The following is a 16,502-nucleotide window of genomic DNA, read 5'->3' as shown; positions in this document are numbered from 1 at the left end:
GCTGGCTTCTTGCCCTTTGCATAATGTTTCCAAGGTTCATCCATGCTGTAGCATGTATCAGCACAGGACTCCTTTATATGGCAGAGAAGATTCCATCGTGTAGGTGTGCCATATTTTGGATAGACACTGTGGCATGTCTACACAGTGTTGTTTCCACCTTTTAGTTATTAAGAATAATGCTGTGATAAATTTTCACGGGCATGTTTTTGCATGGACATAGGTTTCTGTCTTTCTTGGGTGTATGCCTATGAGTGACAGTGCTGACTCACCTGGTACCTCCGTGGGGACCATGCTCAGGAACTGCCAGGCTGTCTTCCACAGTGGCTGCCCCATCTTACATTGTCTACCATCGGCCCCACGTACGGTGTCTACTGCGCTTATGGGGTAAACTGGCCGTGACCAGGGCTGTCTCATTCCCCACTGTGTCTCCAGGCCCAGGGTAGCCAGCCCCATAGCAGGTGCTTGAGAAATGCAGACCGAGCCAATGAGAATGTGAAGGAATGGGTTCTGTTGACTGTGCTTGCCCACAGATCTGACTCTAGACTTCCCTTCAGTCCCTGTCCATACAGTATTCCTTGTGATCCTGTCTCTGACCCTTGCCAGGCAGTCGTGAGCTGTTTCTTGGGGCTCCCATGCTGTTTGGCACTCATTATTTATGAATCCTCCTTCCCGGAGGCTGAGCTTCCTTCCAGGGTTAAGAGGGCGTCTTAGTCATTTCTGCATCATCAGTCTCTAATGCAGGGCTTGGCGCAGCATGGGTGCTCTTTGGGGAGAGTGGGGAGTCACTCCAACTCTCAACTCTCAGGAGAGGGAAGCCATAAGGGGGAAAGTGCCCCTCCAAGAGTGGCTGTTTCAGGAGGTCAGTGAGGCAAAGAAAAGGGGACTGAGGCCTCGCAGAGGGTGGAAACGCTGCCGCCAGATCTCCAGGTCTTGGGCTCTGTAAATGGGGAGAGGAGACTAGAGTGCCCTGGTCCTCCTCAAACTGTGGGTGGCCACCATCTTCACTGCTTTCCTGGAGCTGGGGGTGTCCAGGCACTGAGAATGGTTCTGGATAGGGACAGAACTCAGGGCTTGGGGGCTGCTAAGTCTGGACATGATAGAGGACCCCATGGATTTTCTCTAGGGTGTGTATAGGGCACCATGGAGTGAGGAGGCCTGTGTGCAACGGGCTCGTGGTTTTTAACATGGCAAGTGACTTGCGAACCACTGGGGTGTGATGTGCAGGTTTTGAGTGTGATTTGTATGGAGCCCTATTTCTTCCACAGGCCATTTGCAAATTATTTACATGTAGTGTTTCTGTTTGTATAATATTCTTCATTTCTGTTCCCGAACCTCCAGTCCCCAAAAGCTGCTCACCAGTTCCCCCTCAGCCTTATCACACTTTCCACAGAGCAGAGTAAATAATCCTGATTTCTATAATCCATGAACAGAGTAGGTTTATTTTGAACAGAAGCCCAGACGCTCAGGGCAGAGGCCCTGGAGCCCCAGTGGGACAGGGCTTGGCAAGAGGGACTTCTGGGAGGTGGAGTCAGCCCACCCACTCCTCTGTCTATGAGCTCCTGAGCCCAGGGCCTCCAAGTCAGCTGGGGCAGCCACACATCACTGTCATATCAGACCCAAAGCAAGAGGAGCTAAAGGGAGGGGGAACAGGAAGGGGCGACTATGTACAGAAGGGGTTGGGTGGAAGCGGGACTGATTCCATTGACTAAATGATATCTGTTTCTGGTTTTCCATCTGTCCAGTAAACATTCCATATCCCTTTGCCCTTTGTTCTGGGCATTTGCCTGACATCACCTGCTAATGTGAGCTCAGGAGAAAGATTTTTTCTCATAGTTTGAGTTCGACATACCCGAGACAGTAAATCTACTGCCCAAAGGCCACCGTTTGATTCTCTGTGCTGAGAGGACATTGGCAGGTCCTGACAGATCCTGAAATCGTGGCTCTTGACTTTGGGATTCAGAGTGGGATTTGGGGGTGTCTCCTTTTTATATTTGCAGTGGTGCATGTTTCAGGTGGTGTTAAAGGAAATTCACTCTTCTTAGGGGCATGAGAGCCTGAAGTAAGGGCAGTGTGGAGCCTGTGGTGGGAGAGGAGCTGGCTTTGTGAGGAAACTTCCATGGGATGATCCACAGAGCAGAACTGTGGTGTGTCCATTTGACCTTCTGGGGGTTATTGCCATTCTGGGGTTAGGAGCAACGCATTCTCTTTCTCTGCTGTCCATCCCCACCGTCCCGGCCTAGCTGAGGGTCTGCACACAGCTGAGTGGAAGGTGACTCATGAGGCAAAGGAGGAGTCCGAGGGGCAGCTCAGTTCCCAAGGAGGGAACACTGGAGGGGAATGTGGAGTCAATACAGGGAGGTGGGGTTTTGGAACATCCTTGTCTTTAGCCCTGGTGGGAGTGTGACATCCAGGGCCATGGGGCTGGGGCCCTGTCTCCTGGATGTCTGGGATTGTGCTAACACTTGTGACTGGAGGAGCTACCCCCAGCCCCTAGTTTTGTGCTGGAGTTACGCCCGCTCCCACAGCTCAGTAGCCCCTGGGGCTCGCAGGGGACATACAGTTCACCAGTGCCCACGATGCTGCAGCCCCCACTGCTCCTGAGGACACCGGTGCTGAGGACAGGCGTGCTGACCCCACAAGGCTCGTACAGGATGGCGCCTTTGGAGCTGCTCACCGCTGTGGGAACAGGAAGGGGTGCTCAGGGTCCCACATGGTGTGGCTCTCAGTGTACTGCCCTGAAACCCCCCAGCCAGGTCGTTCTTCCCACCTGCTGCCACTCACCTCTACGGACACCCCATTCCAGTCTCCAGCTTCTGTGTCTCCCACCCTAGCCACACAAAGTATTTGCAAGGTCCCCATGCACCTCTCTCTTTTCCCTAGAGCCTGGGTGAGGCCAGGCCGGATTCAGCTTCACCCTTTCTCAGTTTCTACTGGTCCCTCCTTCCCGAGCTTGCTTCAAATCCTCTTCTTCTAGAAGAGCATCCTCTTGTCAGGGTGGTTCTTTGTGGCTTCTGGGCCCCCAAGCACTTGGACCATGCTGTTGCAAATCTGCTCCTAGTCTGACTCCCAAAATATTTGGATAGCCCTTTCCATCAGCCTGGGAGCTCACGGCAGACAGAGCTCTTCCTTTGGGGTAGGGGAGGCATCAGAGGTCTGGGAAGGGGTGGTGTGGACTGCCTGTATTGGAGTGATCAATCCCCAAGACCCCAGAGCCAGTGGGGCACAGCTCATCTACTTACAGATATTCACGGGCCCGATGCCTTCGCACAGCCTGGGGATGTGAAAAAAAAGAAGACGGGTAACTACATCAAACAGATGCAGGTAAATGCAGCATCTCCCTGGTCCTGCCCTTACTGTGGGCCATATGCTGCTGTGGGTTTTCAATGACTGGGGTGGGGGACAGGGGTGAGAGATACTAGCAGCCGCCGCCAGAGGGCTGGGTGATGGTCACACCTGGTGCCCATCTTTGACACCCCCCCCAGAGGAGCTCACCTGTGCTCCTCGCCCTCCAGCAGGCGCCTGTAGGTGGCGATCTCGATGTCCAGGCCCAGCTTGGAGTTCATCACCTCCTGGTACTCCTTGAGCAGGCAGGCCATGTCCTGCTTGGCCTTCTGCAGGGCCTCCTCCAGCCCTGCCAGCTTGCACTTGGCATCGCTGAGAGCCGCCTCGCCCTGCTGCTCTGCCTCGGTTATGGCACCCTCAAGTTTGCAGCGCTGTGGGAGGGGCACAGAAAAGCATCACTGGGGGCCCTGGAGCCCCAAGCCAGACTTGCAGAAGAGCAGAGAGAACATGGGGGTGGCTATGTGCCAGGCTCACATTTGCTGCAAGCTTCATCCTAGGATTGCGACATCTGGTTCCTCCAGGGAACTGGGATGGGTTTTCTGTCTAAAATACCTCCAAGAGAGCTGGGATTTTCCTCTTAAGTATGCTGAGAATTTCTGTGGGGCTACTAGGTTTTAAATGCCTAGCTAGCTGGTCTTCCCTAGCCCAGAAGAATGGAGTGGGTCTGATTTTATGAACAATTCAGAGTCACCTTGAATTTCAGGATCACAGAATCACAGTCTTGGGTCTGAAGGGACCATGGAGAACATCTTTTCTATCCTTACACCTAGTGAACCATCCTTGTTTTTCATCTTTGACGTTGGTCACCTCGTTTCTGTTGGGGACCTGACTATTTCCTGTGGCTGCTCATCCTGCTGTGGGTCAGCCCTTTTGTAGAAAGGGCTTGTTTCTGCTTGAGCAAGGCAGCACAAGTTTATTCACTCTTCAACAGCACTCACAGCAGGGCCTGAACCCGCCCTGCATGGCACAGACTGGCAGTCAGCCTAGGATGCCTCTCGCAGCGAGGAGGTCCTCCCCGGCCTCACCTGGGCTTTGACATTCTCGATTTCTTGCTGCAGCCGCTGGATCAGCTTGTTCATTTCCAGGATCTCGTTCTTACGGTTGCGGAGGTTATCACAGTGGTTCCCAGCTGTGACTCTTAGCTCCTCATACTGCCAGGACAGAGAAGTCAGAGCCGCAGGCAAGGCAAGGTGGTATCTCCTAGCCTCCTTTCTCACTGTTCCCAGTCTTTTCTCCCATGACTTCCTAGTTCAAGTGCTCTCTGGTTCTCATACTGGTTCTGCTCCTTTACCTTCTTCCACTTCTTGGCAATTTTGGGGTCTTTATGTGGGCTGCTCCTGATTCCCATCTCACCCCATCCCCAGCTCCAGGCTTATTAGATTATTCTCCAACCTCTGAGATCCCCTCCTCTGTTTAGCTGTTCTGTGTCTGATCCTTTTCTCTGTCCCAGAGTCCAAGTTCACCCAAGGGCTCTCTCCCTTTTAGATATGCCTCTGGACCTTGGAAGGGGTTTCTGTGCTCTGCCTGGGTTGCCTAACAGACCAAGGACTGCCCATTGGGATGGGTCTGCCCATCAGGATGAAAACATTTGTATGTTTTCCCTAAAAACAATAAAAAAACAAAATGCAATTTATGTCCTACCTTGAGGTAACACTTTTTTTATAAAAACCTTTGCACTCTGAATCCAATTTCTGAATAGTGTGTACAGATTACATTTGTAAGTTTTAAAAAATTAGCTGATTTTAGATTTTTCTAATAGTGGGTGGGAGCGTATTATATAGAAAATGCAAAACGAGAGATAAGCACATAATCACACTCATTGGCTCTTTTGTTATTTGGTTACAGTAGGAAAGTCTGCAGTTGCCCAATAAATATCCATTCTTCTCTTCTTAAAACAGAACCTCTGGCTGGGCACAGTGACTGGTGCCTGTAATGCCAGCATTTTGGGAGGCCGAGGCAGGCAGATCATTTGAGGTCAAGAGTTCAAGACCAGCCTGGCCAACCTGGCCAACATGGTGAAACTCCTTCGCTACTAAAAGTACACAAATTGGTTGGGCATGGTGGTGCATGCTTGTAATCCCAGCTACTTGGGAGGCTGAGGCCGGAGGATCACTTGAACCTGGGAGGCAGAGGTTGCAGTGGTGCAAGATTGTACCACTCACTGCACTCCAGCCTGGGTAATAGAGCAAGACTGCATCTCAAAAAACAAACAACAACAACAACAAACAAAAAACAAGCAACAACAACAACAACAACAACAAAAACCCAGAACCAGACAGAACCCTGCTTTTATTTAGGGTAACAATGAGCCCAGATAAGAGAATATTTCTCAGCTTTCCTATTAATGAGATCTATGGCCATGGCTGGGCAGGGCTTCTGGGTAAGCTCTTTAAAGGAGGGAATGACCCAGTTGGTTTTTTTCCCCTCTGTTCTCCTTGCTGCCTGGCGTAAGCATGTAAGACTGGAGGTGCTGCAGCTGTCTTGGAACGTGAGGCAACCAAGAGGATGAAGCATGTATTACAGATGGCAGAATGGTGAGCTAGAAGGATCCTGGGTCCCTGATGGTGTCACAGAACCTCTGTGTCATCCTGAGCAGTCTATTTTGTACTTCAAGCCACTTGAGAAAAAAGTAAAAATTCAATTTTAACTACCTTTTTTTTTTTAGAATTTCTGATCCTGGTAGCCAAATGCAGTCCTTAACTAATAGAATTGTCTCTACGATTCTGACTTAGCAGGATGGGAAAATGAGGTGGTTGTAATCCTGAACCCAACCTAGCTGATGGTGGTTGCCAGGGGCAACCAGAGGACGGGCCAGCCAGAGTGAAACCTGGCCGTGGGTGGACCACAGACGGGTTCACCAGGAGCTGACTCCAGGTCAAGGTTTCATACTTCCAACCACCATGGAGCTCCAGAAAATAGGTAGAGCATCACTTTGGGCACTCCCTGGGTAGGGGCACCCGCTGCCTTCAAAACAAAGCCAAATGACTTAGCACAGCCCTGCAGGTGTACTGTGACCTGGCCTCAAGGTACCCCTCCAGCCCGGTCTCCACAGCACATGGCACTCCAGGCCCCTCGCTTTCTGCTGCTGTGTCCTAGCACCCACTGCTCAGCCTGGCACACCCTTCCCCCATCTGCCCATTGAATCTTATTTGTCCTTCAAGATTAGATCAAATGACAACATCTTTGCCTCTGCAGACACAATTTGTTCCCTCTGTCATCAAACTCCCTTTACCTGCTGCTCCACCTTTGCAATCACTTCCTGCTAGCTTGTGTTTTGGTTTGGGAAGCGCATCTTTGCTGGCCACCCTCCCTACCCTTCCCCCGGTTTATTTTCTTCCCAGCACTTGGTACCACCATCTAACAAACATCCACTGCACTTATGTGCCTTGTTTATCATCCATCCCCCTGCCCCTTCAACCCCTGGTCCCCAACTTGTCTCTGGAATGAAAGCGACATGAAGGCAAGGACTAGTGTCTATTCTGTTCCTTGCTGTGTCTCCAGCTTCTAGAACTGTGCTTGGCACGTGGTGGGTGCTGAATACACAGTGTTGAATGAGTGGGCCAATGAGTGCATGCATGCTTGGTGCCTTTCATAGGCAGGGCAAAAGAGGCTGAGCTGATGATATTTGTTAAATCTAATTACCCTTAGGGGCCCCCTGCCCTCCAAGCAAGCCCCTAGTTATTAAGGCTGAGGCCATCTTAATCACTGTTTCTGCTCTACCATTAGTAGCCACCCCATGCCACCAGCCTCCTCCCACGCCTCGAAGCTTAGAGCCCTCTTTGCCATCACCACCAATTAGTATTTATTGAATGCTGCCTACAGGAGCACTTCCGGTGAGTCTTCAGGTACAAACAGCCAGGAGCCCTGGCACCCTGATGACAGGCCTGGGTTGTCCGGGGAAGGAGGGGTCCCCCCACGTGCTCTGCAGGGATGTGGCCTGGGGCCTGGCAGAAACAAAGCAGCTGGGCTTTATGGGATTCCCTGTGTCTGTGGCATGGCGTGGCTCTTATTAACTCCTCACCCACTTCTGCAGGGAAGGAGTCTGGGGGTCCTCCCCTCTCCTATCTCTTTGTCACCTCTCCAGTCTCCCTGCCCCCAACCCCTGGGCCTCACCCGGCACTGGTACCAGGCCTCTGCTTCGGCTTTGCTGCGGCTGGCAACGTCGTCATACTGTGCCTTGATCTCAGCAACAATGCCATCCACGTCCAGCTCCCGGCTGTTGTCCATCTTCACAATGACCGAGGTCTCAGAGATCTGAGACTGGAGCAGGCAGATCTCCTAGGGAGAGGGCCCAGGTGAGAAGGAGTGAGCTCTCTGAGCTTCCAGGGGCAGAAGAAGGGGAGAACCAGTTCTGATCTTCCCAGAGCAGAGTGCATAGAACTCTGCTATGTCTGTTCTGGGCTTCAGTCACCAACTGACTCCTTGTCCCCACCTTCTGGTTGCCCAGAGCTTGGTGGAGACTTTCCCAGAGGGGCCTGTGAGCCATGGCCTGGATGATCCAACTTCTGTGATTCTCACTGCCTGAGAACCGTCTCTCCAGTGTGGACCTCTTCTCATGCTTGCCCTGAAATGTACCCACCGGACGGCCACTCTGCTGCCCTCTCACTCCCTTGGCTCCAGCCCAAACTAACCAAGGGCAGGGCTGTGGGTACCTCCTCATACAGGCCTTTTAGGAAGTCGATCTCCTGCACGAGTGCCTCTGCGTTGGTCTCCAGGTCAGCCTTCATCAGGAAGGCTGTGTCCACATCCTGCAGCAGAGCAGGGACAGAATGTGACCTGGCTAGGCCACCTCACAGGCAAGCTGGTGGCAGGGGGAAGGTGCGGGGCTCACCTTTCCTCACAGACCCCCCACGGGCAGTGAAGGGGTGATGGAGCCAAGATGAGAAAAAGGGGTCCCTAGTCCTGGGACCCCAGGCCTGGCTTCCTGATGGGAAAGAACCTGAAGGGGGCGGGGTTTAAATGAGCCTTGGCAACAGCCTCTCAGAGCCTGCTTTGCAGAGTCTGGGCCTGGAAATACCTGGCTACCTGTCTGAGGAACCATCGCGACTGTTGTCATATTTGGGGGCTTGCAGCACAGCTTTTGAGATTTTGTTTTGATTTGGCATTGGTGTCTGTCCCATCTCCAGCTGCTCGGGCAGGGGTAGACATGACTTTAACCCAGCTTGGGCCTGCATAAGTCAGGAAGTGGAGGCCAGGCCAATGGCTGGCCTTTTGCAAGGGGACAAGGTCGGGGGAGAGGAGGCTGGCCTTCCTCATTCTCAGGGTTAGTGGGGCTGGCACAGGAGTCCGAGGGGCGAGAAACCCTTTTTCAGGGTGGGTGGGCTGCAGACGCATTTGGACTCACTTCAGGGCTAGGTGGCCTAGGGCAAGGCAGTCCAGCTCAGGGGCTCTGCCTGTCTGAGCATCCTCCTCACCTTCTTCAAGGCAACAAACTCATTCTCGACACAGGGACGCAGGGAGAGCTCTTCTTCATATCTAATGGAAAGGGCAGGAAAAAAATGCTTTAGTCAGGCTTGTGGATTTTCGAAGAGATCTTGGCATCAGGCCTTTGAGGGCGACTCTGCCTGTCACTTACTGAATGCCCTGGGGAGTGCCCAGGTCCAGCCCTGTCTTGGCACCTCTAGCTCCTCCACCCACTTGAGATGGGTGAATAGCCACTTTTCAAGCTTACTCTTCTCCCCATTCCTCAGGAGCCTGTTCCTGCGATGAGTCCTCCTCTGGGAAGTCCTCCTTAAGGCTACCTTCATTCTATCTTGCTGCCAAGGAGGTTCACTTCACCTAGTGGCCTCCCCTGGGAAGGTGGAAGAAGGCTGTGCTGCTGGCCTGGCTGTTTTTTCTGAGTCACTGGAATTCCCGGCTGACCCGTGCATCCTCCTTGTTGGGAGGGTTCAGAGCCTGGCCTCTACCTGTGGTCCATTTGCAGAGGTAGCAATTATCCATTTTACCAGACCCACAGAGACAGCCAGGCTATTTCCTCAAACTCCCTGGGGCTCCCCAGCCCACTCACCATTCTCCTAAGGCAGAAGGAATTGGTCAGGGGGTTCAGTTTGATGAGCAGCATCAATCCATTAAAAGCTGCTCTGCTTCATCATGCCCATCTCTCTTTTTTTCCCAGCAGAACTGCTGCAGCACTGGCCCTGGACTCTGGAGCCTAGTGCCCTGGGTTTGAATCCTGGCTCTGTCCTATGCAAGCTGTAGGCAAGTTGGGTAAGTAACTTGGCCTTTCTGCCTCATCGTGCACAGCTTCATCATCCATAGATAACACTATGTCCTGCCTCACAGGGCTGTTGTGGGCTAACATGTCATATGCATTAATACCTGAAGAGCACTAGGACAGTGCCTGGCACAGGCTCTGTACTGTGAAAGTGTTTGCTATTATTCTTAAAATACCAGTTTGATCTCATCCTTCTCCGATTGTCTCATGTTTAAAAGCCAAAGTTCTCATCTTGAGCTGCAAATCCTGTCTCTTAATCTCACCTTGCTACTCACTCCTCAAGAAAGGCATTGCTTCTCCTGAGAGGCTGGCCTCCACCCCTCCCACAGCCTCACTGCATCTCACCTGTCGCAGTCTGCTAGAGTTGCCCCCTTCACTTGGCATGCCCTGCCTCTTCCTTGTCACCCATTCCTGTCCTTTCCCCATTTCCGAAATGGAGGATAATGCCATTGGAATGAGCCATTATCCTCCAAGGGCCAGAGTAAAGGCCACCTCCTCCAGGAAGGCTTCCTGGACTCCTGTTTTCTCCCTTTCTTGGGATTTCTCCCCCTTCTTCTCTGTTTGTGTGTAGGTGCAGGTGGTCCGTGCACACTGGACTGGGAAAGAGCTAGCCTTTTTTTTTTCCATAGCACCCACACTTTCTAGCACAGTGTCTGGCATTGAGTAGGCATGTGGTTGACACCTGCAGTGAGTGTCCCCAATGTGGTTCCACTCCACTGACCCAAACCCTTATGACCTGTTGCTCTCAGTATATTTGCCGTGTTTCTCCTCAATAAAAAGACACCTGTTTCAACTCGCCTGCCTCTAACATGCACTCCCATAGGACAATGGACTGTCACGGGGCACTGGATTCTCATGGGGCACTGGATTCCCATGGGGCACTGGGCCCAGGACCTGGTGAGACAATTTATCTGGGCCTCAGCCTCTTGCAAGCACTTAATTACCATATGCTTATCAACCACCGACTCCAAGTTGTGAATCAGACCTGGAGCTCGTCCTCAGGGGGAGCAAGTGTAGCAGAAGAGAAAACAGGAACCACAAAGAACTGGGAAGTGAGGCAGAAGGAGCTACAGCCTGATATGCAGGGAAGGGGCAGAAGGGCTGTGCAGGAAGCCAGAGTTGGGGGTGAGAGAAAAGGTGGGCTGTGGTAGCTTGGACATGGTGCAGAGAGATGCTGTAAGGGGTGTGCCAGGCAGGAGGAGCAGCAGGAACAAAAGCCAGGAAGGAAGAGGACTGGGGGTCTGTCTATGGAACAGGAAGTAGTTCAGGATCTGCAAAGGCAGAACAGGCGGTTTCAGCCGAAACCTGGAACTCCAGAAGCCACACATGAAAGAGCTTGTTTTACAGAGAGAGAGAGAGACAGTTCCTGAGGGCCTTATTTAGGTGGAGTAGTGGGGAGAGAGATGGCAATACACAGTCTCAGAGCTCCCACCGTGTGCCAGGTGGGATGCCCTGCTGACAGGATCCTACCTAACTCTTCTGCCTCCCAATGAACTAAGTTTACGCTCCCCATTTTATAAATGGAACCGGCCCGGACTGTTTCTGTCCCTTGCCCCAGGTCCCCCAGTAGGGTGAAAGCAGCACTGACTCACTTTTTCCTGTAGCCCTCCAGTGCATCCTGGAGGCTGCAGAGCTCTGACTCTAGCCTCACGCGGTCCCCAGACACACAATCCAGCTGCCGCCGAAGGGCGCTGATATAGCCCTCGAAGATGGGCTCGATGTTGGTCTGGCAGCACCTCTGCTGCTGCATGAAGTTCCACTTGGTCTCCAGCAGCTTGTTCTTCTGCTCCAGGTAACGGACCTGCAGCCAAGAGTGGAATGTCAACAGGCAGCAGAGATCCTGGGGACCATGGCTTAGAGAGGGCAATGGAATGAGTTTGTGCCCTCTCTCCCAACACATGGCTACCAGTGCACTAGATTTGCAAAAATCAGGGTCTCTGCATAGACTGGCATCTGAGGGCATGTTTCTCTGTGTCTCCCCTGCCTGGGGGAACCTAGTGGACCCCTGCCTTCCACTCAGAGGTGTGTGTTGTAGTGGACAGCACTTCTCCAAGAGGCCTGGGCAATCCCTGTTTCAGCACTGCCTGCCTGCCTGTCTCTATCCTCATGACCTTGACCAAGACATCCTGTCCCTTCAAGCCTTGCTTTGCTTCCCAAAGCTCCTACTTGGGACAGTGTATGGGAAGGGACTCTGTTAACTTCACACTAATGTCAGAGGATGTGAAGATTTGGTGTCAAGGCTTTCCTTTATGACAGCCTAGGGACACTCAGTGGAAAAGTCAGATCAAGGAACTCTAAGCTCTTTTCACTTACTGTGCGGCATCCTACATGGCTGTATCTGAAAAAAAAGTCCAGGTCATGGTAATGTGGATAGCTGCTGGCCACCTCCTCCCGTTTCATGAGGTGAAAACTGAGATTAGGAGTTGAGTAAGTTGACCATGGCCACCCGGCTGGACATTGACAAAGGGAACGTCCTAGCTGTGGAATTTTCTATATTGTGCATCGTCTGTCAAGAAAACTGCAGAAGTAGCATTGCCTTACTTCTGATCAGTGGCTACATCAACAGGAGGCTCCCAGCCTAACAGGTGGTGTGATGTTTTTGCTAATCAGGGCCCATTTGTTGGAATAAGTTTATAGCCAGAACTTAATAAGCTTTAGAAATAAAACTGTAAGTTTGACTAAACAAGTTCCTCTGTGAAGCACTTTGGCATATATTACCTCCCCTAATCTCCCACCGTCACTCCTCCCCTTCCTCACTGGGCAGCATCGTCCAGAGGCCAAGAGGTGAATGGCTTGCACAGATATTCCAGGTATAGGAGGAGAGTCAACGCCAGTGGCCAGGGCTCCTGACCTCTGGCCCAGGACTCTTGCCCCTAAACTTTGGTGTCACCAGAAACACGAGCTCAAACTGTGGAATGAATCCTGATGCCAGGAGCCTCCCTGGGGCGTGGGATGGGCCCAGGGGCTGCTGAGGGATGGCAGGCCAGTTCAGCACCTTCTGAAGGCACGCCTTCCTAGCAGCCTTTCAGTGGCTCTGGGGTTGACAGATGTCAGACTTTCGTGGCCGTCACCTTGTGCCTCTAGCTCTGACTGTCTGCTTTCCTCTCATCCCAGGCCTAAATTGATGGGAAATTCTGGGGTCACAGTGCCCATCCTCACCTTCGGGCTCAAGGGTTGTGACTCAGCTCAGGCACACAGAAGGCAGTTCTACTGTTAAAGCCTCATCAGGAAGGCATTCATTTCTCTGCCTCTCTGGTCATTCCTTTCAGTATTGCTTTGGAAGTTCCTCTTACAGTCTGACCTCAGGCAACCTTGGTGATTGGTGATTTTGTCAGATAATATTCAGGGAAAGATAATATATTTTTTAAAAGACAAGGAAGCAGAAATGTTTAGTGTGGAGTCTGATCTAACTGGCTTTCAAAGGTTGGTGGTCATGGAATGTGAGAGAGGCCACTGGACAAACCGAGGCTTCCTCAATGTCAGTCTCCTCCTGGTTCCCTTGGATCAGAACGAGACCAGACCCCAGATCTGCAGTGGGTCATCCCATGGCCCTGGGCTACTGCCCCCTTACCTTGTTGATGAAAGATGCGAAGCGGTTATTGAGGCACTTGATCTGCTCCTTCTCATCCCTCTTTACCCTCTGCACGGTCGGGTCAATGTCCAGTGCCAGTGGGACCAGCAGGCTCTCATTGATGGTGACAGGGGTGATGCAGGCAGAAGGCCCACAGGTGGCCCCCAGTCGGTACCCGAAGCCAGGCAGGGTACCTCCACACCTGGAGGCTACCCGGGGCCTCCCAAAGCCCACATTGCACAGGCTCCGTGAGCCGAGGCAGCCCAGAGCTCGGAGGCCCCCACCACCCCCGGGCCGGCATGGCCCCTTGCTCACTGCATAGTGAGTGACCATCCGGGGCATGACAGCTGAGTATGAGCTGAAACTCTGACCGCCACACCTGGAGCCTGGCTGGAAGGAGTGGTACGACATGGCAGGAGAGAGAGGCAGAGAAATGGGGCCCTGGAGGAAAGAACAGGGGGCAGGATGATCAAGTCATGGCTCAGCTTCCCCCCTTTTATCTGGTAGGGAGATGGAGGGCTGAACTGGGCCAAACCCCAAATCACCATTAAACTAGGTTTATGAGTTTGGGATATTGGCAGCGCTAAGTAGTAAGGTGGATAATTAGGGTAGCGAAGAGCAAAGAGAAGGGGCCAATGGTCAGTGCTGGTGGGCCCTATAAAAATCCTATTTGTCCTCCTTCCTTGATTGTGGGGTTGATGAAAGGGGCCAACCAGACAGATATGTTCCTTGTATCCAGTGGCTCAGCCTCAAGGAAAGAGAGAGCTGGGACTATGTCATTTCACAGGAGGGAGGTGTGCCTTGAATTATACACCCCAGCTTCCGTGGGATTACAGGGCAAGTCTCATGCACTTGAGGATGCTCTGGCTACGTCCCCAAGGCTGCTTCTAGTCTTTTTTGCAGATCCTCCCAACCCAAGTGCCCTCTGTGGGCTCCTAGGTGAGTCAGGAAGTTCCCAAGAGGAAGGCTTTTGGGGTGGGAGAAGCCTCCCTACAACAGGCCAGACTTTAACCCTCCTGAGCTCTAGCTCAGTGACCCACTGTCCCATGGGGGTCTTGAAGGTAGACAGGCTCCAGGTGTAGACGCTTCTCTACAGGGCCCATCAGTCCACAAAGGCTGTAGGGAACTCGAGAGGAGAGGCCTGGTGCTTGAGAAGGGCAGAGGAAGGGACGCTCTCCCCAATGCTTCTGGGGTCCGCAAAAGGCATGATTTCAGCATCAGGTCTCAGCTTCCATGTGGCTATTCCTTTCCCCTTCTGCCCAGCCCAGCCTGAGTGCCCCTGAGGTCAACAGAGCCAGCTTTGGCCTGAGAATGTCTCTGGGGAGAGTTGTTGCCTTTGGGAATTTTCAGGTGGATGTGGGATTCAGGCTTTCTTTCCAGCAGCAGGTCACAGACACAGATCTTTGGAGATGTCTGAAGTCCCCGCCTCACTTTCTTTCCTCCTCCTTTCCATCAATTTCATCAGTGAAACTTTTGCCATGGCCAACTGGCTTTTCCCTTCCACACTGAGACTCCTTACCAGGCCAAAATCAAGCCAATAATAATAATAATAATAACAACAATAAACATTTATTGGGCATTTACCATGTGCTGGGACCACTCCGTACTCTTTACATCCATGGTCTCATTTAATTCCCTGACCACACCGTGAGGTAGTTACTAAGCCACAGACAGGAAAATGGGGAGCAGAGCAGTTAAGAGCAGCATCCCCAAGTCACACAGCTTGTGGCTGATCAGCTGGGAGTCCATCCTGTTCCTTCTGACGTCACCCTGCCATGCTGCTCCAGAGCAGGGAAGTCCTAGTGAGGAATTGGGAATCTGCTGCCCATAACACATTCTGTCGTCCCTCTCCCTCAACCTTCCAACCTGTGGATTAGGACACTGGGACTCAAAGGTTTCTTGAGCCTCAGAAATTTTCAGTCTCACTGTGACATTTCACACTCCCTGTCCCCTTTTTCATAGTCCTGACTGTGGGCCCCAGAGTAGTGGAGAGGGGAGGGGTGCAAGGCGAGACCACAGGCCACAATGGGAGGCAGAGGGTTGGGTGAGGGGGTTCAATTGCAGGGTGTCAGGGGAAGAAGACCACACTCTGCCCTGGACTGAGTCCACAGAGAGGGCCCAGGATGGTGTGAATGTTGATGGAGACACTCAGAGGCCCCACCAGACAGCAGATTCCCACTAGGGTGGGTGAGGGAGACAGTGGGCAGCACCGGAGGGCAGGGGTCACTGCAGCAGTGGACACAGCAGAGTCTCATGTCCAGGCCAGAGGAGGGCTTCAGTGAGCATGCTGGGTTCCTGGACCCCAGGACCAGAGCTCAGGAGCAGTGGCCAGGGTGGTTCCTTGGATTCATTATGAGTGGAAGGCAACTATTCCCTGAGCCCCCCGAGTCCAGGGTTGCCCTCTGAGTGTGAGCTAGGACAGGACTCAGTCAAGACCTAGAGAGCTTGGTGGCATTTTATGAAAGTGGGTTCAGGAACTAGGGGGCATAAGGGAACAGGCAGTTGAGAAGGGTGTGATTTTCTTCGGAAGCAGTGAACTCGGTCTTCACTTTGGCAGTGCAGTAGACAATCTCTACCCACCTTTGGAATGTGTTTTGGCAGGTGTTGGTGGGGGTTGATAACTTTTCAAATTAAATACAGAAACCACCCTGTGAAGGCCTCAAAGAAGAACCCCATGCCTACCCCATCCCCATTTCCAAGCCACCTCCTCCTGTGTCCTTCTGGGGCTCAGCAATGTGTCCCCTCAGAGTGAGGAAAAACACCAAAGAAAGAGCCACCTCTCCTCTGAGTGCACTATCCTGGGCCTCTGCTGTGGGGCAGGGAATGTGGTGTCCTGGCTTAAGGAGCTTCAGTGTCAGCCACGGCTGAAGACATGGAACAGAGATGTTCAGAGACAGGAAGATAGAAAAAGGGAGATCGGAAGAGAAAGAGCAGGCAATATTAATAGATTGTCAAATGGAAAGAGTGGGAGAGGAAGAAGGGTGAAAAATACAGGACAGGAGGAGAAAAGGGGATTGAGAGAGAGGAGGTGCGGGGGGCGGCAGTGGGGAAAGGTGAGGAGAAAAAGAAGTGAGGGTGAAAGGTGAAAAAGGCAAGGTTAAAAGGAAGGAAAACTTTCCAGAAGAGAGATGTGGCTAGCACAAGAGAAGAGAAACAGTCCTGAGCCTGGAGGATTATTTTGCAGGAATCTCACAGGGCAGTTCTTAATGCAGGAGAATTAAAATAGGCTTTTCATGATGTATTTCTCGCAAACATATTGGGCTGAGCTGCCTTCCCACACCCTCACATGAACCTGCTTCCCTCGCACCCCTCTGTCATCGGGGCATTTCTGTTTAGGAACAGCAAGTCTAATATTGACTTAAATAAAGCAGACTT

The 16,502-nt window shown here is 52.3% G+C and overlaps 1 protein-coding gene across 1 annotated transcript; it reads right to left on the bottom strand.

Annotated features, from left to right (window-relative positions):
• Positions 1–1,410: 1,410 nt before the first annotated feature.
• On the bottom strand, positions 1,411–13,618 carry KRT82 (keratin 82). Its single transcript, XM_033221995.1, has 9 exons — positions 13,128–13,618; positions 11,149–11,357; positions 8,757–8,817; positions 7,995–8,090; positions 7,456–7,620; positions 4,368–4,493; positions 3,493–3,713; positions 3,240–3,271; positions 1,411–2,676 (listed from the first exon to the last, which is right to left on the bottom strand). Exons 1-9 carry the CDS (start codon positions 13,536–13,538, stop codon positions 2,456–2,458), a joined length of 1,542 nt encoding a protein of 513 aa, XP_033077886.1. The 5' UTR covers positions 13,539–13,618; the 3' UTR covers positions 1,411–2,455.
• Positions 13,619–16,502: the final 2,884 nt, after the last annotated feature.

Source organism: Trachypithecus francoisi, unplaced genomic scaffold, assembly GCF_009764315.1.
Source record: "Trachypithecus francoisi isolate TF-2019V2 unplaced genomic scaffold, Tfra_2.0 Lachesis_group11, whole genome shotgun sequence".
NCBI lineage: Eukaryota > Metazoa > Chordata > Mammalia > Primates > Cercopithecidae > Trachypithecus > Trachypithecus francoisi.
This window is presented reverse-complemented; position numbering and strand designations above follow the sequence as displayed.

Coding starts and splice junctions, on each gene's coding strand:
- KRT82 (XM_033221995.1), bottom strand. CDS start 13,538: ATGTCGTACCACTCCTTCCAGCCAGGCTCCAGGTGTGGCGGTCAGAGT. Junction 7,621..7,994: donor TAAAAGGCCTGTATGAGGAG/GTACCCACAGCC, acceptor CCCTCTCCCTAG/GAGATCTGCCTGCTCCAGTC. Junction 3,714..4,367: donor TCGAGAATGTCAAAGCCCAG/GTGAGGCCGGGG, acceptor CCCCTCCCACAG/CGCTGCAAACTTGAGGGTGC.